Raw genomic sequence first — 22928 nt, forward strand, 5'->3', positions numbered from 1 at the left:
CAACCTTCATGTAGTTCTTGTTTTTAACCCTGCAAACCTTCTTTAGTTCTTTTGTGTCCTTTCATATTCAGCACACATCTGTCAGTGTCCACTAACTGTCAGGGAAAAGCCAGATAAAAACACTGTGGGGTCTTTTGGGACACGTGCTGGTTGGGTTTACTCATAGATATCAGAAATGATCTGTTCTGTATTCAAAGGATACACGAAGGACGTTTGTATTAAATGCAATATAGCGACTGATCATATGCTGCTTTCTTTGGGGGGTTTTCACCACCATGTTACACAAATCCAGTTTCTAACTGAAAAGAAAATCCTTCACCATTTTCTAATCAAATTCCCTGGTTTCCCATGTCAGAGATGTCATGGCTGAAAGGATCATCGCATATTGAGCTCAAAGCTAAACTCTTGTGTAGGGCCTCTTTCCATGTTGTACCATTCATTTTAAAAAGTCCTGGTAACAAGAGACAGAGGTGACTTGATGTATTACAGTTACTTCCCAATTTACAGAAATGATGTGACTTCTGACATTTTCCTAGCAGGAAATGTGCTACTGTGGGACACTGAAAGAATAAACAGCAAGGCACGTTTTGTTTTAATAACTTTTCTTTACTTCATTTGTATGAACTAGGTTTACCTTACAAAATCTTATACTGTATATAATGTTTTATGTTTAATTCATGTCAATGTCAGCTCGTGTTTACTCGGGTGAGCAGTACCGGCCCACAAAGAGAATGCTCTTGGTGGGTTTATGTCGGATGAAGAAGATGAAGGGATGGTCGGCAACAAACTCAGCGGGAATCGTTATAGAGCGGACTTCCATGTCAACCCCAGTGGCAGCAGCAGCCTCAGCTCCTTCTTCATTTACATCCACGAAAGCCTTGTGGACAACTTTGGACACTATCAGGTCATTTGCTTGAAACATTCCTAGTAGATGAAGAGCCCAGAAATCAGTTGTGTTTTATTCTTTAACAGATGATGTTTTGCAGTTTTTGTGCTCTCAATATAACTGTATAATTGATTCAGTGTGTCTCATTGGTGCAATATTTCTCACCAGAGAAGTCTCTCTTGTAGATGTCAAAAGCGTTCTCCATTCCCATGTTGGTCAGGATTTTCTCCAAGTCATACTTCTCCATCTTAAATCGAGGGAGCTTGACATCAACCTCGTTGGGGCTCATCATGTCTGGGCGAGTCCAGTCCACAAAGTTCTGATAGGTCAGCTCCTTCTCCAGCTGTGTGGATACAGTGTCACTAGCTTGTCTGATTGAAACTGGACATTAAAGTACTGGTAAGTGCATCTTACCTTTTCCAAGCCTGTGGTATCATCTTCTATGTCATTAGGCAGGAATATGAGCATGCTGAGGTCATTTCCTTTATACGGCATCTCAAGAATCTGTCCAGAAACATTGTTTTTATTTATTACTCCATCAAAGATGATCTGACTTCCTAATCTAGAAATTTAGGCTGATATTTGTAAAAGACAAGTTTCAGATCATGCTGGTGAAATCCTGTAATAAGCTGAAAGTGATGGATGTTACCTTGCAGTTGGCCTCAGGAATGGTCGCAAAAGGAAATTTACTTTTCTGCTGCATCATCTTCACCGGCTTAGTGTCGTTCTGAAAAATAGGGGAGACAAGAGAAATGTTTTTTGTGTTTAGTCTCAAAATGATCTCAAAAAGTTCTGTCATGGTTTTATTCCAGCCATTGAGTGGATTTGGATGTAGAGCACACGTCACAACACAATTTGTTCTTGTTAGCCGAAGTTTGTGATGTGCTGTTGTTTGAGATTTATTTGAGAACTTATTGGATATTACATGAATAATAAACTGCATTGCATAACTGCATAAAGTTGGAAAGTGATTGTCCTAAAAGCACGATTTTATCCCCTCAGAGCTCCAGGCTTTATGTTCTCATTCAGCAAAATCCACAGCTCGTTTGTAGTATGACAGATCAAAGTATAACTGCACCATCCTATGCTGCCTTTCTGCACTGTTACCTTGTTCAGTCGAAACTGCACATCAGCAGTCTTCTCCTCCTTAAACTGCGTGTTCCAGCTGCCCTTGAAGTAAATGGCATTCACGAGAACCAGCTTCGTCAGGCTACCCACTGCATCCTGGCTTAGCAAGTCCTTGATTTTATCTGGTAAAAAGAATTTATGAAAACTATTAACTATTACCAAAGATGCACTAGTTACTGTACAACATCTTCAGCTATAAAATCAGAAAACAGGGCAACAGCAAGATGGTTTTTATTTTAAAAAAAGGGGGAAAAAGCTTTATGATCAGTATAACAGGGAACAAAAAACAAAAATTCAAGCGTAGGCTTGAAGCCACTCAGGAGGTTGTTAGCGGGGGTGACGCGATGCTTCTGGTATGCATGAATTAATTAAACAGTCCAATAACTCCAGCAGTACTTATCTTGTCCTTTTTGGTCTTTGTTCCAAACATTTTAAGATAAAAGCGCAGCGGTCACAAACGTTTTGCCTTCTTATGATTAACAACACACCTGACGCTGATTACGTGCGTCCACCTTAAATACCTTACATAAACCTACCATACAGAAACTTAAAAAGGTGGAATCCTCAGTGGTGCTTGGTGCCACACCCTCAGGGACTTTAATGTTATATAAAAACACTGACAGCTCAATATCTACCTCAGTCACTCTCCCTGATCCAGCTGAGTCACCAATAGGAAAAATCTGCTTTTCACAGGAACTTGGTAACAGCAATAAGAGAATACGTAGTTTATTCCAAGAAGATATCGTCTCTCTCCCATATATAACATCTTATTGGAACCGATATGTTCCAGATATCAAGTGGAAGACAGTCTGGATGGTCCCCCATAAATATTTGATTGTAAATAAGGTGAAAGAAGTCTCATTTAAAATTCTACATAAATGTTATCCAGCCAGTCACTACATGGTAAAATTTAAAAGGGACATAAATACTAATTGTACTTTCTGTGGGGATCATCCAGAAACTGTGACGCATCTTTTTTGGTACTGTTCTTTTACACAGAGATTCTGGAAGGAATTTAGCAGGTTTGTTATTGTCCATATTTTAAGGGAGTTTTCTTTACGATGGGAAAATGTTTTATTCTGTTTGTTTAAGTTCCCCAAGAAGTATGAGAAATGTTTTTTATGATGAATTTGTTCATACTTTTAGCTACATTTTTTATCCATAAATGTAAGTTTACTAACAAAACACCATATTTCTGTCATTATTTTAAGGATGTGGAAATGTACATACAATCAATATCAGACTCCACCAACACAAAGGCTCTCAAAACAATACATGTATGTGTATTCTTATAATTGTTACCCTTTTCTTTTACTCTTGGCTTTTTGTGTTCATGTTCTGTTGTTTTGTATACTTCATCTGTTCGTATGTTGTATACTCATTGTTTGTTAAATAAAGTAAAAAAAAAAAAAAAAAAAGAAAGAAAAAGAAACTTAAAAAGGTTACCTCTAGCGGCAACATGAGGTATCAACCCAAAAATGGCTCCTACAAAAATAATGGGATTAAGATTGTCTCATTTCCAGCAGGTGGCACCACAGTCCTATAACCCTCATGGAAAGTCCTTGTATCCTATTATTATAGATGGTAGATTTATAAATGGCCTGTATTTGTATCGCGCTTTTATAAAAACAATGAATGAATTTCCTGCTGCACTTAAGATAATATAAAGATATAGAATCAATAGCAGCCAATCCTAAATGGGCCTGAAAAATAAAAATATGTTAAAGACACAAGTGATCAAAGTAGAAGTACCCATCACATAATATAATAAGAATAGAAGAATTGGCCTGCTATTTACAGCAACATACTGCTGTGATGGTTTTATTAATAGCATGAAACCAAACAGTAAAACCCAGAGATAGTGCTGCTTAATACTGAATAGAAATTAGACTGGAAGAACTGGAAACAGAAAATAATGTGGACGGTGGACAATCCGGTAATAATGTCTCAACTGAACACAACACAACTGATCCCCAAGGATTTACAGTGGAGATCATTTAAAGTTACATTATGCTTACCTTGTGTCTGCTTCTCCACCCAGCTGTTGATGTGGACCCTGGCCTCCTCTGCATTTCCTTTGAAGTCCACAGACTCGAGCTCAGCGTTGTAATGCTTTTTGGTGCCTTTTAAAAATTCCTGGAATTGTGAAAATAAGTCACTCGAAACAGATTCAACAAACTACGGAGACTTCAATCAAGTTCAGTCACTGTGTTAAAACATTTTCAGTCCTTTGGATGCAGTTGAAGCTTGAACTAACCAGTCAGCCTTTGTCTAATAAAAGATTAAAGCAAATAGCTTGTTGGATGCCAATTTAAGTAGCCAGCATAGAAAAATACACAGATTGTGGGTAAGCTGGTTTGTAACGTTTCGGTTCAGATGGCGGCAGTTTTTGCTGACAAATGTAAGTTTTAGTATTTCTAAGTATTAATAAATTACTGTTTTACTTCTTTATATATTTCTTTATACTATTTGCAAATATTTTAAAAGTTTAATCTGCTGTGATGACTGGAACACAAAGGAGAGAAATGGTGCCTTGTCTCTTGTTATGAACTGTAAATAGCTAAGTGCTTAGAGCAGCTGGTCCTAGCACACTTCAAATCCTGTCTCCCCCCCACCCTGGACCCCCACCAATTTGCATACCGCCAGAACAGGAGCACAGAGGATGCAGTCTCCATCGCACTGCACTCTGTCCTCTCACACCTGGACAACAACAACACCTACGCCAGAATGCTGTTTATAGACTTCAGTTCAGCATTCAATACAATCCACCCCTCACAACTCATCAGGAAACTGACAGACCTGGGCATCAGTTCCCTCATCTGCAAATGGTTACTGGACTTCCTGACCAACCGCCCCCAACATGTCCGGCTGGATAACCACTGCTCATCTACCATCACAATGAACACCGGTGTACCACAAGGCTGTGTGATGAGCCCTTTCCTCTACTCCCTCTTCACCCACGACTGCAGACCTGCTGATGGTTCCAACACCATCATTAAGTTTGCAGATGACACCACGGTGATTGGCCTCATCAGTGACAACGATGAGGCCGCCTACAGGGAGGAGGTGGATCGTCTGGCTGAGTGGTGCGACACAAACAACCTGCTGCTTAACACCGAGAAGACCAAGGAGCTCATCGTGGACTACAGGAGGAATGCTGACCCACATCCACCCATCCACATTAAGGGGACGGCTGTGGAGCGTGTGAGCAGCTTCAAGTTCCTGGGAGTCCACATCTCCGAGGATCTCACCTGGACGACCAACTGCTCCAAGCTGGTCAAGAAGGCTCACCAGCGCCTCTTCTTCTTGAGGACTCTGAGGAAGAACCACCTGTCCTCAGACATCCTGGTGAACTTCTATCGCTGCACCATCGAGAGCATCCTGACCAACTGTATAACAGTCTGGTACGGGAACTGCTCTGCCTCGGACCGGAAGGCGTTGCAGAGGGTCGTGAAAACTGCCCAGCGCATCGCCGGAGCACCACTTCCTGCCATAAAGGACATCTACAGGAAGCGGTGTCTGAAAAGGGCTGGGAAAATCATCAAAGACCCCAGTCACCCATCACATGGACTCTTCACCCTCCTGCCCTCTGGGAGGCGCCACAGGAGCCTCCGGACTAAGACCACCAGGTACCGGAACAGCTACTTCCCCACAGCTGTCAGACTCCTGAACTCTGCCTCCTGACATCTGACCCACGTTAAACTCATGCACTGAACATACACACACCCACAATGGACAACTGTACCCTCAAACACACAATAATAACATGGAGTGAACCACCACTCACAACCACTAGCACTTTATATAGCCTCTGTAGAAACTATCTACACCCTCACTTATCTTAACTGCACTACTGTATAGCTCTGTGTAAATAATCATTCTGTACATTCAATAATCTTTAATCCTACAACTGTTTACAACTTGCATAGTTGCCGGGGATTCCCATGATGCATTGAGTTTTTCCTTTCCAGTCACCTTTCTCACTCACTATGCATTAATAGACCTCTCTGCATTGAATCATATCTGTTATTAACCTCTGTCTCTCTTCCACAGCATGTCTTTATCCTGTTTTCCTTCTCTCACCCCAACTGGTCGCAGCAGATGGTCCCGCCCCTCCCTGAGCCTGGTTCTGCTGGAGGTTTCTTCCTGTTAAAGGGGAGTTTTTACTTCCCACTGTCGCCCAAGTGCTTGCTCATAGGGGGTCATATGATTGTTGGGTTTTTCTCTGTATCTGTAACCGGAAGGTCGCCGGTTCGATCCCCGGGCTCTCTGTCCTGGTCGTTGTGTCCTTGGGCTAGACACTTTACCCTACGGCCTACTGGTGTTAGCCAGAGGGGCCGATGGCGCGATATGCCAGCCTCGCTTCTGTCAGTCTGCCCCAGGGCAGCTGTGGCTACAACCGTAGCTTGCCTCCACCAGTGTGTGTGAATGTGAGAGTGAATGAATAATGGCTTGTAAATGTAAAGTGCTTTGGGTGCCTTGAAAAGCGCTATATAAATCCAATCCATTATTATTATCTATGAAGCGCCTTGAGGTGACTTTTGTTGTGATTTGGCGCTATATAAATAAAATTGAATTGAATTGAATTATCTGAGGAAGAAGCAGAGTTGGTTTGTTTCCAGCTGAAATCATCCAGGCTCAGGAATTTGAATCGATCCACATCATTTCTGCTTGAACTAGAGAACATGAGTGTCGACTTACATTTGGTCTGTGAGACACATGTCATAGTGACAGTATTTGGGTTAATATGGCATTACTCACCCTGGTCGCATTTCTTCAATATCAGGCACCAAGTTCAGGAACTCGTTCTTTTGCAGCCCGCGCAAGGAAGGAGGTCTCCAGAGTGGGAACCATCGGGAAGTTTTCACAGTCTGAGCAGGAGGGACTGGAGGCACGTGAGCTGTTCTCAGGGGTCCTTTAACACAAATCACACCAAGTTAGAATCAAATGGATAACCTGTCAATAACCGTTTGCAGATCGAGGTCAATGTTCCTAAAAATATGTTTACTTCTGGCCCATGGAGCCACAGCGGGAGTCCGAGAGAGAGGGGCAGGTAGAGGAAGGGGTGAGGGTGGCACTGCTGAAGCTCGTCACGGATGGATCACGTCCGATCGGTGAGATGAGAGAAAGCTGAAGTGAAACAACAGCAGGATGAGGTAGACGTCAATATAGGAACTCCCTGATGTGACACAGAAAGGCTATTTTTTTATTTCTTTGTATTATTTCTCACCTTGCAGTCACTGATGCTGTTCACCAGCTGGTTGTATTCAGTATTGAAGGTGTGTGTCAGAAGGCGCAGGCACTACAACACAACAGGAACAAGACCGATCAGCTCCGAGCAGAGAAGGAAGAAGGCAGCAACAAGAACGCCCACTAAGCCCACGTTTTTCTCACCTTGGTGGCCAGCTCCTTCTCACGCTTTCAAAGGTGGTGCTGGAGATCTGCGAGGAGGCGGAGGTGGACGTGGACAGAGTGCTGGAGCTCACGCTGGGGGACAGAGACTCACTCAGGGACTTGGTGGTGGGAGCTGTTCCCACGGGAGCCGCCTCTCCCAGAAGGTGACGGGTCTTTTCCACCTGGAAGAAAGATGGGGGCTAATGTGAGGTAGGGAGAAGAGGGGACGTTAGTCATGTAAAGGCCATAGGTGAGGGTAGGGACGTAGATCGACCGGTAAATTGAGAGCTTCGCTTTTACACTCAGCTCCCTCTTCACCACGACGGACCGGTGCAGCGTCCGCATTACTGCAGCTGCAGCCCCAATCCGTCTGTCGATCTCCAGCTCCCTTCTCCCATCACTCGCGAACAAGACCCCGAGATACTTGAACTCCTCCACTTGGGGCAGGAACTCATCCCCGACTCATCCTATATTTCCGTTTTTATATTTCTAATGTTTGCCTTGTTTTCTTCACTGTCTAGTCTGCCTCTGTCTTGCCTGTATGGATGCATTTACACCGAAATGTCCCCAACAAAGGATGTTTTAATTCACCACTATTCCAGTGAAACATGAGTCTCCCATCTTCCTGCTACCAGTCTGGAGTTTTTGTTCACCAAAGCACACACCAACTTCATACTGACGGACAGATCACTGCCCTTTTGCCGCCTTGTCTGACCGTGTTTTGTGGCTGTGGTTCACTTCACCTCACTCTTCCCCATTCTTGTCATTAAATCAGGCTGTTCTGCAACCATGGCAGCCATTCACTCTATGGCTCTATTCATGGTGTATTTTACCCCTTCACCAAAGGCCGTTCTCGTTTCCAACATTATATTTGCAGTGTTCGTCTATCTATCAATATCTGCGGAGTATTTTTTTTTAACGAGTATCCTATTTTCTAAAGCACAGCATGTAAAGGGTAGCTCGGTTAGCAGGATGCTAGCATGTAGCGCTTAGTGAGACACGCCTCAGACGAGTTGAGCAAAGACCCCGTCTGTGTACTTTATACGTGAGCAACGGATTTAAATAAAATTAAGGTTTCAAAAGACAAACTTGAAGATAAAAATATATATATATATACTCACCGGAGAGCCGCCAGGGTTTGCCGCTGCCATCTTGGCGCTCCTAAATTCAAAACTGCCTCTGCAGTCAGGCAGGGGAGGCGTGGAAATTGTCTTTGAGTTAGTCAAACGTTTTCCTTAGTTCGAGTAGATGATAAAAAAAATAATAATAATAAATGGGATTTTAAGTAGGACTAGGCGTTCTGTAATGATCTCTATTTAGGAGAAAAACTTAATCACTCACCTTTAAACAGCTCTCTTTTAGGAGACACACTGCTGGCTAACGGTGTCATGTGATCAAACAGCGTAATTTAATTGGCTGAGAGCCACTCGACTCGATCTGGTGCTGATTGCTCTGGCTTGGGTCATTAAAGTTCATCACTTTTGCAGGTGAATTTTTGCAGGTGAATTTTCTTCAGGTGAATTTTTGCAGGTGAATTTTTTGCAGGTGAATTTTTGCAGGTGAATATTTTTGCAGGGAAATTTGGAGGATAAAAATTCAGTGTCATAAATTCAATGTCTAAAAATACTTGAATTCTGATGATACTATATTTCTTCCATAGACTGGGGATGTTTCATCTTCACTACATCCTCTGTTTGATTGTCTGAGCGATGTCAAAAACTGGTTATGACGTAACTTTCTTACTTTAAATGAAAAGAAGACAGAAATTATTGTTTTTGATAGAAATATGCCTCTGGGACAACTGACTGGCACATTCGGGCCTGTTGCTAACCACCTTACTGATGCTGCTAGGAATCTTGGAGTTTTCATGGATAGTTCCTTCAAACTAGATAAACAGGTCTCTACTGTGGTAAAAACCAGCTTTCACCAACTACGCCTAATTTCTAAGGCTAAACCTTACATACCACACAAAGATCTGGAGAAACTCATTCATGCTTTCATCACTTCAAGACTGGATTATTGTAATTCTCTCTACTTGGGCCTACAATCTTCTCTTCTTCAGCGTTTGCAGCTGGTCCAAAATGCCGCAGCACGTCTCTTGACCGGCACTAGAAAGTACGATTCTATCACCCCTGTTCTGGAAAATTTACACTGGCTTCCTATTAAATACCGAATTGATTTTAAAATTTTATTGTTTACTTGTAAAATTCTAAACAATATGGCACCTGACTACCTAGCTGATCTCCTCTGTCTGTATAGCCCTCAGAGAGCACTAAGATCATCGGGCCAACTGCTCTTAGTGCAACCTAGGTCTCGGCTGAAGACCAGAGGAGACCGTGCCTTTGCCGTTGCTGCACCCAGGTTATGGAATACTCTTCCTCTTCATATTCGCGCATCAGATTCCATTCAGTCTTTTAAATCACGTTTAAAAACGTATTTGTTTAACCTGGCATTCAAGGCGATTTAGGGTAATTTACATCTGGCTTTGCATTTGGATTATGTAATTATTTTATATTTTATTTATATCTGTAATTTATATTTTATATTGTGATTTTTATCTGTATCATGATTTTACTGGAAAACACTTTGGTGTACTTCGGTCTTTAAAAATGTGCTATATAAATAAATTTTGATTGATTTTGATTGATTGATTGATAGATACCCGTCAAAACCAGAAATTACAGCAATGGCAAAGAGAATAGTGCAGTACTACCCTATGCTACAGGACCAAGGCATCAAGAATACATGGGTAAGTGAAATGCATCCACTTCAATACCAAAGTGTTTCATGTTGGACATTTTAGTAGTGGTTCGAAAAATGTATTAAATGTCCTATACAGGTTACTGTGTACACACAGCTAAACAAAAGACTGCAAAATGTGAGATCCCCCCAAAAAGCCACTCCAGATGGGAGACATTCAAAGAGGTAAGGCTGCAACTAATTAATTTTAATTTTAGCAATGATAATTCTGTTATTCATTTTCCTCATTAATTGATAAGATGTTTAGTCAGTACGATGTCTGAAAGTTGTGAAAGTTTTTCCCCAAAAGTCTTCTTTTGTCCACAACCTGACAATTTTAATTTCCACGATAGAGGACAAACAAAAAAGCTAAAATCATGTTTGGGCATTTTATTAAGGAAAGAAAGAAGTGATCCAAAATGATCAATCAAGTATTTGGTGACCTGCCTTTAGTTTCCTCACCTGTTTTAGCATGAAAGGAAGAAGCACTTTGTATATATGAAAATGGCTATACAATAAAGATATGAATTGATTGAGTTTATAGTTGATAACTAATTGATTAACTGACTAATCTTTGCAGCTCTGCCAAGAGGCGACGTCTTGATCAGCCAAGTGACGTAGAAGAAATGGATTCAAGTGACTCAACAATCATTCTGGATCTGTCCACAGAAGGGAGGAGCAGCCCAGAGTCGGCCAGTAAAACAAGTGAGTTAGAAGGTGAGTTTCAACTTTACATTTACAAACCGGTCACTGTGTGGTCATCATAAAAAAATAAAACAAATATACCTGCATGTTGAGTCAAGATGGCAGTCCTGACATGACAGAAGTAAAAGGCTTTAAAATGGGCATCAGAAAATGATAACTACATCACATTTTTCCTGTTTTATCATCAGTTTGTTAACATTTCTGTGGAAATGAATGTTAATAAAGTATTGGTATTAATAAAAGCCAGTATATTATAAATTTAAAGAGCTGGGTACTGTGGTGTGTTTATAGTATAAGTCTGTGCAACATCACTGTCTATAACCACTCAGTATATCATGTAAAGTAATGTTTTTAAAAACAATGTGCCTCACTAGAGGCTTTTTTTTTCTCTTTTTAACTGTTTTTTTAATTTAGGTTCCAAACTAATTTTTTAAAATGTATTACCCTGACACAAAATATCTCTTTGCTATGTCTTTAAGGAAAAAGGAAAGCACAAAACCTACTTGAAGAAGAACCCTCTACCCTGCCAAGTCCTAATAGTGAGTCCATCCAACTGCCTCATGGCTGTGTGTGTGTGTGGGCACATCTTTATAGTGGTGCACTTGTGTGCCTACATATAATTGTATATGATTGCATGACCATATGTAAATTGGCATTTACATGGTAAATATTTTGAAAAATGAATAAGTATTTAATAGTTAAGTTCAGAGCTGTAGTTTTTTGGGGGGTTTTAAGATTTAACTCCATTAAAGTATAGTCTATATTTTTTTTATGGCAGATTTCTGACACTTGTCATTTTAATGACATGAGATTTTTTTTTTAAAGTGAGAGACATTATAATTTTGTGTCTTGCAGCAAACAAGCCTGCAGATATCAACAGTCCAGACACCCACTGTCCAGCAACATTGGCCAAACACTACAAGACCCTACAAACTTTGTTTAAAAGAAAAAACACAAACCACCAGGATGTCTCTCAGCCAGAAGAGCATTCATTGATTCAAATACTATTCGCGAGGAGGACAGACACAAAAAGCTTCTAGAAGCATATCCTTGCTTCAAGGACATTGGACATGTAAGTCATTGTTGAATCCACGTGATTCAAGCCAAACAATGTTTATCATACCGACTTCTTGCTCCTCAGTGATGCATTGACATGTTTGTATTGGTATGCTGAATATTTTATAGGTGATGGAGGAGCTTCATCACATTTTGGATAATGAAAATGCCAACTTCATCAATGAACTGAAGGGAAGATGGCAAGCTTTCATTTTTTTTTGACTAGAAGGTGCAGTTTTTTGGTGTATGGAAAAAGACGCTGAAGCCCCCAATGGGAATGGATAAAGGTAAGCAATGATGTTTTGGTGTTATTGGTCATCAGAGTATAGTTTGGATCTTTAAGCATGTTAAAGCAGTAGTCCGTAAAGTAATGTCACTGAGGACAGGAGGAGGAGAATTTGAAATTTTAAAGGCCTAATCCCCCACTCCCCCTCTCCTTCTTGAAGGAGCTGAAAGCCGCACCTTTATCAAATCAAATCAAATCAAATCACTTTTATTGTCACATCACATGTGCAGGTACATTGGTACAGCACATGTGAGTGAAATTCTTGTGTGCGAGCTTCACAAGCAACAGAGTTGTGCAAAATACAATAATGTAAACAAGCAAAATACAAGAATGGCTACATCTGAAACTAATAAATATATGTACAATATATAATAGTATATGCATTTCTGGATGCTAGTTACGCGCAGGGAAAACAGACTCAACACTACAAAAGGCTAAAAATACAAACCAACAGGCCAGTTTAGGAAAAGGTTGTTGTGTAGGCTCACTACACAACATACAATGTAAGATAAATCCCTTTTTGTTCCCCCTCCCTCCCCTCTTGAGCATTAAGTTTTACAGACTGACATTAATGCAATGTAGGCCAATGTAGGTGTAGTTAGCATTCAAGCATAAGTCATATTAGCCTACTGTAAACACAGTATACTACAATTATCTACACCATTTAGCATTTTTTTAGGTTACTGTGACAAGCTTAAACTATGGATTACAGCTTTAACTTTCATGTGCTAGTGTCTTGTTGTTCACCTTTTCAATCCACGATGGTTGTCACTGGCCAAATATTTGTTGTTGTTTGTTTTTTTGATCTTGAGGATTTTGTTTAAGTTTGGTAATGAGATGATGATTCTTTTTTCTGTATAGCTGAACAGGCTCTTGAGATGCTACATGTGCTGCCATCACTGTTCCCATCCACCTCTGCTCCTCCAAAGAGGGCACGGGATGCGAGTGAGGCTCTGGTGCATGTCCTTGAGGTGAGTTGTGTAAAATGTAGTAGTTGTTTTTTGTTTTTGTTCTTTTTGGGACAACAGTATTAAAAAAATGCTTCTGATGAGTGCCAAAGTATTTTATATTCACATATTATATGTTCTAAGCCTTCAAAAGGCACCTAAAACACATTTTTGGAATGAGGGTTCTCACATGTTAGATCTCTGTGACCAGTAAATACAAACATGGATGCATTACGTGGTAGCACATTTTTATCACCTCAATGATACCTAACTAAATGTAGCCTTGGTTTTCTGTTTTTCAGGAAGGCTAGACAGATGTGAACAGTAATTCCATCGAGAATAATTAAAAGTAGCAATTTCAGATGTGTTTTCTCAGAACCTCAACTTTTGTTGTAATTTATCTTTAGTTATGTGTTTGAAACAAAAGTGCATCATCCTTACAAAAGTATGTCTGTGTTATCTGTTAAAGGACCAAGAAGACCCTAATACCTATCTGATGAAACGTCCTCTCTCATGCCCAGTCCTGATTGTGAGTCCATCCAACTGCATCCTAGCGGTAGGAGATGTGCCAATAACCACGTTTCCAAAAGACTTGGTTACCGAGGGTGCTTTATACCTTATGGCCTACTATTACACCCTTCACCTTACATACCCAAAATGTGTAGCCACTCTGCTTTCCGTCATACAGACGGAGGTTCTCTTGGACAAAATCCATGAGAAAGATCTCACATCATCTTACAAGAAGAGCATAATGATAATAATAATGGATTGGATTTATATAGCGCTTTTCAAGGCACCCAAAGCGCTGTGGAGCAGGGAAATTATTTTACTGCTATTGTTAAATAATCATCATCATTACCATTGCATTAATAATATAATCTGCAGCATTGATATTGTATTCAGAGGTTTAAACAGTGTGTGTGTCTTTCAGAAAGACTAAGTTGCAGGAGTTGACAGGAAGTTGCAGAGAGTTTGCAGAAGTGAAAGCAGAGTCTAAGTTATTCTGAGGAGCAGGCTAGACGAGGCTATTTGAATTACTAGGTTATTCAAATTGTCTGTTATACTTTTATATTCTTTTATTAAGCTCTTAGTAGAGGTTCTTGATTAAAACATTTATTCAACATAGTACATGTAGTTTCAGTTAGGTTATTACACATAAGGATGAGCCTCTGGTCTGGTAAAAGGTCAGAAGTGCAACGGGTGAATTGAGAGAGCATTTGAGGACGACATAGACACACACACACACACTCAGAGAGACTCATGTATAGGTGAGAAGTTGGTCATGTTTGTCTCTGGAAAGAGGAACAGCGTCTGGCAGGATGTGGGGCTCGTGTTTCAGACGAGATAGAAGACAATGTTCTTTTAAACCGTGTTAAAAGTCATTGTGGTTTTGATTTGACGTATACCGGTATATATATTCTGTCTGTGACGTATGAAGGGGCGTCTTTAATTCAAACCCTGATGCTATAAAAATCTGTGTATGCTTTGATTAAGTCGAAGATCAATCCCTGTCTGCGTACAGAGTGGTCTTCCCACGCGTGTATTCATTAAAATCAATTGTTTGACCAATGGTTGTTTGTACGCTCCTTCCTCAATTATGTGAACCTTAAGATTTGGGGGCTTCGTCCGGTGGTTGAGGAGGGAGAGAATTGGAGGTGTAGACGGAGAAATTCGGTGGTCTGAGGTGGTCGGACGGGCAGACATGAGTGCCAGTGGTCGAAGTGAGTGGGCATAAGCCGGCTTATCCAAAGGTAAGACACTACCTGTTGAATTATTTCCAAAGTGTGCCAAATTGGACATGATAAAATTTAAGTCTACTCACTGAAATTACTGGTAGATGTCTGTTTTGATTTTGATGAAAAATCTCATGAGTTGAAGCAGTTAGAGTCTGCTACGAAGAAGTTAAAGCAGTTAGAGTCTGCTAAGAAATTGGGTTGGAGTCCCAAGGAAAAAGAAAACAGTGAAAGTGAGTTCGAGGCTCACGTAGGATTTAGGGAATTTGGTCATTTTGTGGGTTAAAGTCCTGGTTGGTCATTAGGTCAGACCTTTGTTGGTCATTTTGTGGGTTGGAGTCCCCATTGTCCATCAGGGTAGATCTGCCTCAGTCATACACTTGTTTTGGGTGTTGATTGTTGTTTTAAAGTGTTATAAATTTTTATAGGATGGCAGTTAGAGTCTGCTAGGAAGCGCAGAGCCCGGAGGTTACGCTCCCTCATTGTCGTGGACGCGCGACATTGACCTGTCGGCGAACAGGGTTAGTTCAGTTTGGCTTGACTGTGGGGTACAGGGCATCCTGGAATTAAACTAGGAGTTAGTCTCCTTACCGTTTGGAACGGTAGTCTGCGCTTTTTTGGCCAGCAGAAGTTGGACTTCGGGCGTGTAACTTTAACTTAAAACTTCTGGGTAAGCCTTGGCTGTGAAACGCCAAAAAATAGAGCTTCAGGCAAAGTTTGGGTTGGTTGACGCTTTTAAATTAACTTAGGGATTTTAGAGATGAGGCCAGAAACAGTTAGTCTGATACTGGTTAATTGATCACAAAAAAGTTGGACTTTACCGGTTGGACCGTTAACTTAAATTTGTCAAAATTGTTTAGGCGCTGAAGCTGACAGATCTGACAGTGGTTGTAAATATAAGACGTCTTTGTAATATAAAATAAGAGATCTCTGTGTGAAAGGAGTCTGAGGCAATGCTGGAGCTATTTTTAGACTGTGTGTGTGTGTGAGTATGAAAATGCAAATTAGTAAGCAGTGAACTGTTTAAGCCACAGCTGGTTTTACAAATACTGCTGCAAACATTGTTGAATGTGTGTTTAAGACACCATTTATGTTCATTAGAGGGCTATAAATAAAGTTTTGAGTTGCTGTAGTGGATGTATAGTAATTGACTGAGTTTGGATGTAGATATATAAATATAGTGAGTGCATTATATATACTTAAGATTAACATATTACTTTCAGTAGTAACTTCTCTCCAGCAATAGTTGCTGGTGTGTTTTATTTTTTCAATTTCTTGTGTGTGCTGTGAGAATTAATAGAGGTTTCAATCGTTTTTTTCTTTGTTTTTGTTGACTTGCTCTTTCTGATTATGACAAGCATGTCTAAAATACTTTTAGGAAAGCTTGTTTTGAGTTATATTCCTCAACTCTGGTCACAGTTTAAGTGTGTGAATGTGGTGAGTAGAAGGTTTTGAATGATAAATAAAGGTGTGAGAGGATTATGAAATCATTGTGTGAATGATGCTACATTTTGGATCAAAAGTTAGTAGAATTACAGAGGGTTTGTAGATTGTAAATACAAAATAAGTTTGATTAGCCTGCAGAAACAGAAAAGCAGCTTGAGCTGCTCTGAGAAGCTGCGTGCTGTGTGTGTGACAGGAAATGGTGTGGGTGACAGGAAGTTTGCTTAATTACAATGCCACTATTCATTCACTCTCACATTCACACACTGGTGGAGGCAAGCTACGGTTGTAGCCACAGCTGCCCTGGGGCAGACTGACAGAAGCAAGGTGGCCATATCGCGCCATCGGCCCCTCTGGCATGGCTGAGTGGACTGCTTTTATTGGCCAGTAAAGCCAATATGGTCAGATGGACTATAGGAAAGCACTTCCTCTCTCCTTCCACGGCTACTACAGTCCATGTTGGTTGTGATTGATTTTTGTTTGTAATTTGGCCAGGTTAGCCCAGTGTTATAATTAAGGGTGCACGATAATATTGGCTAACATGCCGACATTTTGTGTTTGGTCTGTGCAGTGCAGAGACAGCCTCGCTTTTAGTTAATTTTAAGATTTTTTTTTTTTATATGTTGAGTTTAGACAGAAGACTATTCAGAAAATAGGCTCTACTGTGAAAGAGTAAATTGACTAAGCTGAGACTGACTAGTTTGGTATAAAAGTAAGAATTGCTTTATTGGGTATTGGCTAGTACAACTGTAAAATATTGGATACATCCTTACTCAAACCTATAGACTGTTACCAGACAGAACCGCAGCTGAAATAACAAGGGAGAGTGAAAACTTCCCTTTATTCTTATGGTGTTTACCTAGCAAGAGTTGATAAGTCCGACATGCGGCTTATTGTGATCTGGTCACCCTGTGTGCATGTCTGGTATGGCTACTCAGCAGCCATACATTACAGGGAATGAAAAAATCTTTTCAATTTGTTATTGTTGCAATTGCATTCTCTTAATAAAACCCAGTATCTACAGTGCAGGCTCTCCTACTGAAAGTTTTTGAGATACATACAAAAAATGTCCAGTTCACCAGCAGTTTAATGCTCTAAAGATTTATTTCAGTCCTTCATGTTGGAGACTCAGATGTTGACACATGGCAGTACTGCACTTTAAAGATGTTACGTGGACTCTGCTGACTCCATTGCTAATTCTAGAACATTTTCAAGTGGCAGGAAGTCACGAGGAAAGGTGTACTCAGTCAGGTTGGAAAGTCCGGACACCACACAGCAGCTCAAGGCTGTGCGGAAAATATCCATGCCGCACGCCTCATACCACTCATTGGTTAAAGCGGTGTAGTACTCGACGTCCGAAGTGGTGGTGAAGCCGTTGAAACCCCCGACGACAAAGAGGCGATCATCAATTACCTCAATGCCAAAGTTGCTGCGCGGGGTCAGCGTAGAGAACACGAGGTTCCACGTGTTGGTATGCGGGTTGTAAGCCTCAGCGGTGCGCAGACGGTTGTTTCCATCGAAGCCACCAACCTAAAAGTAAATACGTGGCTCAAATGATTGAATGTAAGTGTAACCAGCTTCACCGTACCCCTGTAAGAAAATGCACCTGCTATATGTCTTTAGCTGCTTTTGCACAGATACTCCAGAAAGTGACAGAAGAATTAAGTTGCAATATTGTCCCAAGTTGCCCTTAATATGTAGCAGATACAAGGAGATTGTTTACCTTAGGTGTGATCTGACTACTGGAAATACTCTGATTGGTTTAGGGTTTTACCTGGATAAAGCGAACACCTACCTGACATATTCTCATGCTGTTATATGGAGTTTACACATAAAAGTTGTTTAAAAAAGGCTCATTAACGTCCCAGTATTTGCATTCTCACAGGCCCACATTTGTTGGGAATGTCTAGAAAAGATCAGGGTGCAGTGGTGTGTGAAAATGACTTCTGAATTAAAAGGAAAAAGTAAAATAAAGTAGAAGCCAGCTGTTGTGGAAGTCTGTATGAGACCTTTTTTCACTCAAGCCTCAACTACAGCTATTAAAGCACTGTTGTCTATTACACCACGCTATTATCAACAAAGATGAATAGCCCTCGACAAAGTATTTGTGTTTTCAGTATAAATGTCTTCAAAGCTCTTTTGCCTTTAGTCCAAAAAGGAACATTGAGTTCCAGTCCTTTCTTCCTATAACAGATTAAAGTAGCCCTGATAGGCCTTGGGGCCTAAAAGCCTGATCAAAGACCCTGAGGTCAGCACCAGGGTAAGGTCACTGCATTCTGCTGATGATAACTTTTCCTTTTTTTGAATAGAGACTAAAATAAATACTAAACGGTAGCTAGCTAAATAAAGAAGTGTGTCTCAGAAGGTGAGACTAAAATCTTTGCTTTTTACCAAAGGGTGCAGCTGCAAAACAACTAAATAAGTGGTTTTAAGGCAAATAGCAAGATAAATTTACAGCTAAAATGCCTACCGTCCCCAGAGGATGAGTTCTAATCACTTGGCTTATTCCCTCATTTTTCTAAAGGTATTGCAGGATAAGTTTGAAATTGTCTCTAACATATGTCCTTTATGGAACGATGAGGATGACAATGTTGGTTTTGAATAAGTATTTCTGTTGTACTGAGTGAAATGTGAAATCATCAAAGACACAACATTTTGGGAATGAGGCACATGAAAAAAAAAAGAGAGAGGCAGAAACATCACTAATCAGTTAAATGAATACATAGAATGAGTAAGAATGCCTTCTCTGAACCTGTGGTCAGGATAGGAATCTGATCATTGATAAATACAAAACAAAGTTAGCCAAATTCTGTGTCAGCCAAATCTGTGTTAAACCTTACTGATCAAAGCACATTACAGATTTGATTTGTATGTTACGTGAGTGTCAGCACTACTTTGTCTTACTGCAAAGACATGATCCGCATATGCAATGACACCTATCCCGCTGCGGCGGCTGTTCATGGGACTGATCATCGTCCACTGGTTGCTCTCTGGGTTGTAATATTCAGCTGTCTGCAGACACTCGTTGCCATTGAGTCCACCACAAATGTAAATCTGAAAACAAAAAAGGGACATTAAAAATTTTTGTGGGACTTCTTTGAGTCAGAAAGCCAGAAATGAATCAAACATAACATGCAATCAATAAGGCTAATTTTTCTGTTCAGGAATGCAGATAAATAACTGTAATATGGGATCTTAATATAATAAAAGAATGATGTGTTTTACAATTTTTTGTAATATCTGTTATATTTTAGTTGACAAGTCAACTCAACTAAAGTACTGTACATAAATGCAAAGATGCACTTGTGATCAGTTAGAAACAAAATAGATATATATTAGTATATTGTTCAACTTTAAACTATACTTTTAAATTTGAAAACATGAACATAGAAACCAGTTTGTGACCTATCTTGCACCTCGCTTCACTGTAAAAATGTGTATTCCCTGACTGGTTGGCAAGTGGTTGCTGGAGGTTGATGGCTGTCACTACTGTGAAATTGTAACCAGGAAGGTGTTGCACCACAAGCCTCCTTGTGTTTCCTTTGGTCGTAAGCAGACTGTTGAGGTTTGCATGGAGTATTCTGACTTGTCTGCAAATACTCAAACTATTTGCTGTAGAAATCTGTAGTCTTTCATACAATCACTGCCTAACCAGCTGAGGAGTACACATTTTTCCCTAGCAACTCGTTGTTACCAAAGGTTGCTGACAGGTCTCTAGGCCTGTGTGCCTGAGACCCTACTCTATTTCTCTGCTACTCTTTTACTTCACCCACCCGGTTGTTAAGTGTTGTGCAGCTGGCGTCGCTCCTCTGTTCGTGCATCGGTGCAATAAGACTCCACTGGTTGAGTTCAGGTTGATAGCGCTCTGCACTGCTGAGTCGTACATGCCCGTCGTAGCCTCCCAGGGCATAGATGAACCCGTTCAACACAGTCACGCTCACATAGCTGCGGCGGGAGTGCATGGGCGCCACCTCATTCCAGGCGCGAGTGGTCAGGTCAAACCTACGGACGCTGTTGAAATGCTCCACCCCGTCGAAGCCACCAACGGAGTAGACGTACCCGTTGAGGAATGCGGCTCCATAATAAGCACGAGGACACTCGAGGTTGTTCGTTACGTTGACCCAGCGGTTAGCCCGGCAATCGTAGGCTTCGATGCCGTTAGTTGGCTCACCACCACTCCACCCCCCAATGGCCAGCAGGATGGAATGAGGCAGGCGTGGACGAGCAAGAGGGTGATACAAGGCAGATATGAAGGGTCTGCTTCCTAGATCATGTATGTCTAAGATGGCATTACTTATCATGGACAGGCACTCAGAATTGGCCTCCACCAGCTCACTAGACAGCACATGGTCCTTCAGGTAGTCTGACGTCATCAATCCCAGTCGGACCTATAGAGAGATGACAGAAGAGAATGTGACTATGAATTTCAACTACATCAGTTTTAGTAAACTCAAGCTTCTTTAGGATAATGCTCCTAATGTTGTTTAATTTTCTTATTGCTAGCAAGAGAGAGACCAAAGTCAGACACCATTAGCCTTTTCGTCAACAGGGACAGTTTTTAGTCATAGCCCTAGCAACTATACTTAATAAATATAATTTATTCTATAGTATGTATGTAGAGATCTGATACGGTTTTAATGCTCTTGAAGAGAATTTCTTAAATGTGGTTTGGCTACACCTGAAAAGAGCAACATCTCAAGATATTAAAGCATCCTTATACCCAGATGGATCGACTCAATCTATGACTTAAATACTGAAGATTTAAGTCCAAACTAAATGTAGTAATGAAAGTTTATAGACCTTGGACAACAGAGCGGTGAGGTGTTGTTTCCGTTGTACAGGTACATGGCTAATCCACTTTGTAAGCGCTTCATACACAGTGGTCTCCAACTGCACATTGAGGTCCTCTCTATCAAGGATGTCAGTAAGTTCCTCCACAGTTAGCTGCAGGAACTCCTCCTCAAGAACAACCTGCTCAAAGTTACTGATGATGTAGTGGTAGGCCTTGGCGCGTAGTTCGGGTGATAAGCATACTTTTGTGAACTGCCAAATGCCAACGCAGTTCTCTGGGCACAGTTGCTCCCCGAGGAAGTCAGAGCAGAGTTTCACAATGTCCATTGCTTTGAATTGATCAGCTGCCATGAGAAGTTCCACTACATTTTCCCCTGCTATGGAAACTGAGCCGGTGTAAGCAAAGTTAATGATGAGTGCCATCATCTCAGAAGACAAGCCAGGTATGTTGAAGACCTGTTTGTCTGGGTCGCTGCAGTGGGTGAAAAGAGCCCTGAGGGTAGAGATGGAGAGTTAGTTAGCAGCAACTTAAACTGTAGCACATACTTTATGTGAACTTCATTTTTAGCTGCCTGTGTCTCTAGTGGACTGGCGTGGATTCAGCCGATGCAAGACTTATATTTACAGCAGTGCCCAGACCTCTGTGAGATATACCACTATATGATATTATAACTATTGAAAAAGTTATAGCATCCAAGGGTTTTTGTAAGGATTCAGAGAACAGCTTGGAGATCACTTAGTGTCTCACGATGACAACTGGCATCTACGTAAAGATTAGATGTTATTTTTTTTATCTGAAGACAAACTATGTAATTTTCATTGAACATCTCAGCAAATTGCACTGCACTTTCCTCTGAGTTATTGATTCTGTCACTAGTTAGCTAAAATTAATGTAAGTCTATTTGCCACAACCAACCAGCCAACCAACCAGATAACGTCCAGTTCCGTACTGACAAAAGATGGTGCTAAATATGTTTTTAAATTTTAATTTTAAGCACTTAAATCCAGTTTCACAGACAGTGTTACATCTATATCAGATTTTGAGAGCAGGACTTAATGGTGTACATTTCCTTTATACTCTTAAGGCTTAAAAGGAACATGAAATGCTACAAATATAAAGGCTAGATTGGACTTTGCTAAAAAAAAAAAATGTAAAAAAAGTCAGCACACTTCTGGAAAAACATTGTTTGGACAAATGATACCAAGATCAACCTTCACCAGAATGATGGCAAGAAAAAAGTATGGAGAAGACGTGGAACAGCTCATGATCCAAAGCACTCCATATCATCGGTAAAAAAAAGGCAGAGGCAGTGTGATGCCTTGGACGTGCAAAGCTGCCACTGGCACTGGGACACTAGTGTTTATTGATGATGTTACACGGGACAGAAGCAGCTAAATGTATTCTGAGGTGTTTCAAGACATACTGCCCGCCTAGAGTCAAATTGATTTTGTAAATGCATTTCATACTACAGATGGCTAATGACCCAAAACATACAGCCAAAACTACCTAGGAGTTTATTAAAGCCAAGAAGTGCAATATTTTTGAATTGCCAAGTCAGTCAACTGATCTTAATTCAGTGGTTCCCAAACTCTTTTTGCTAGGCCCCCTTTGTTTTACAAGAAAATCTTCTGTCCAAACCTGTCCATTATGTCCGTTATGCTAGGCTCTGCACCAAGGGGCACGCCCCCTACTTTGGGAACCACTGTTTTAATCCAATTGAGCATGCATTTCACTTGTTGAAGACTAAATTTCAGACAGAAAAGCCGACAAACAAATGACAACTGAAAGCCGCTACAGTAAAGGCCTTGCAGAGCATTAA

General features: G+C 40.7%; 3 protein-coding genes and 1 pseudogene across 6 annotated transcripts; 1 reads left to right on the top strand and 3 right to left on the bottom strand.

The window, feature by feature from the left end:
• Nucleotides 1-15: 15 nt before the first annotated feature.
• LOC146667735 (leukocyte elastase inhibitor-like) lies at nt 16-6790 on the bottom strand (the record flags this gene model as incomplete). Its single annotated transcript, XM_085408803.1, has 7 exons — nt 16-924; nt 1052-1229; nt 1301-1390; nt 1536-1613; nt 1994-2136; nt 4033-4150; nt 6776-6790. Coding segments are annotated over 7 exons (849 nt in total), but the record flags the coding sequence as incomplete, so codon positions are not given.
• A 233-nt stretch (nt 6791-7023) lies between these two features.
• LOC146667736 (uncharacterized) lies at nt 7024-8801 on the bottom strand. 4 transcript variants are annotated; one of them, XM_085409412.1, is made up of 5 exons: nt 8750-8801; nt 8530-8587; nt 7409-7608; nt 7245-7316; nt 7024-7144 (listed from the first exon to the last, which is right to left on the bottom strand). In XM_085409412.1, exons 2-4 carry the CDS (start codon nt 8557-8559, stop codon nt 7301-7303), a joined length of 246 nt encoding a protein of 81 aa, XP_085265538.1. In that variant the 5' UTR covers nt 8560-8587; nt 8750-8801; the 3' UTR covers nt 7024-7144; nt 7245-7300. The 4 variants fall into 4 exon arrangements, with proteins under 4 accessions (XP_085265538.1, XP_085265536.1, XP_085265535.1 ...); XM_085409410.1 differs by having other exon boundaries at nt 7409-7590; nt 8530-8642; nt 8750-8799; XM_085409409.1 differs by having other exon boundaries at nt 8530-8642; nt 8750-8799.
• A 1285-nt stretch (nt 8802-10086) lies between these two features.
• Nucleotides 10087-13452, top strand: LOC146667737 (uncharacterized; annotated as a pseudogene).
• Nucleotides 13453-17484: 4032 nt separating this feature from the next.
• Nucleotides 17485-21597, bottom strand: LOC146667738 (kelch-like protein 10). Its single transcript, XM_085408514.1, has 4 exons — nt 21118-21597; nt 20091-20705; nt 19222-19371; nt 17485-17847 (listed from the first exon to the last, which is right to left on the bottom strand). Exons 1-4 carry the CDS (start codon nt 21532-21534, stop codon nt 17485-17487), a joined length of 1545 nt encoding a protein of 514 aa, XP_085264640.1. The 5' UTR covers nt 21535-21597.
• Nucleotides 21598-22928: the final 1331 nt, after the last annotated feature.

The sequence above is a fragment of the Rhamphochromis longiceps genome, linkage group LG6, assembly GCF_057381845.1.
Source record: "Rhamphochromis longiceps isolate RC_006_pf linkage group LG6, R_longiceps_female_GT1.1, whole genome shotgun sequence".
NCBI classification, from domain to species: Eukaryota; Metazoa; Chordata; class Actinopteri; order Cichliformes; family Cichlidae; genus Rhamphochromis; species Rhamphochromis longiceps.

Excerpts from the sequence above, each read along its gene's own strand:
- LOC146667736 (XM_085409409.1), bottom strand. The coding sequence starts at position 8,798 with ATGACACCGTTAGCCAGCAGTGTGTCTCCTAAAAGAGAGCTGTTTAAA. Across the intron at positions 8,643-8,749 it reads TAAAAGAGAGCTGTTTAAAG|GAAAACGTTTGACTAACTCA; the intron begins GTGAGTGATTAA and ends ACTCGAACTAAG. Across the intron at positions 7,609-8,529 it reads CAAACCCTGGCGGCTCTCCG|CCCCCATCTTTCTTCCAGGT; the intron begins GTGAGTATATAT and ends ACCTCACATTAG.
- LOC146667738 (XM_085408514.1), bottom strand. The coding sequence starts at position 21,534 with ATGATGGCACTCATCATTAACTTTGCTTACACCGGCTCAGTTTCCATA. Across the intron at positions 20,706-21,117 it reads TCACCGCTCTGTTGTCCAAG|GTCCGACTGGGATTGATGAC; the intron begins GTCTATAAACTT and ends ATCTCTCTATAG. Across the intron at positions 17,848-19,221 it reads ATGCGGATCATGTCTTTGCA|GTTGGTGGCTTCGATGGAAA; the intron begins GTAAGACAAAGT and ends ATTTACTTTTAG.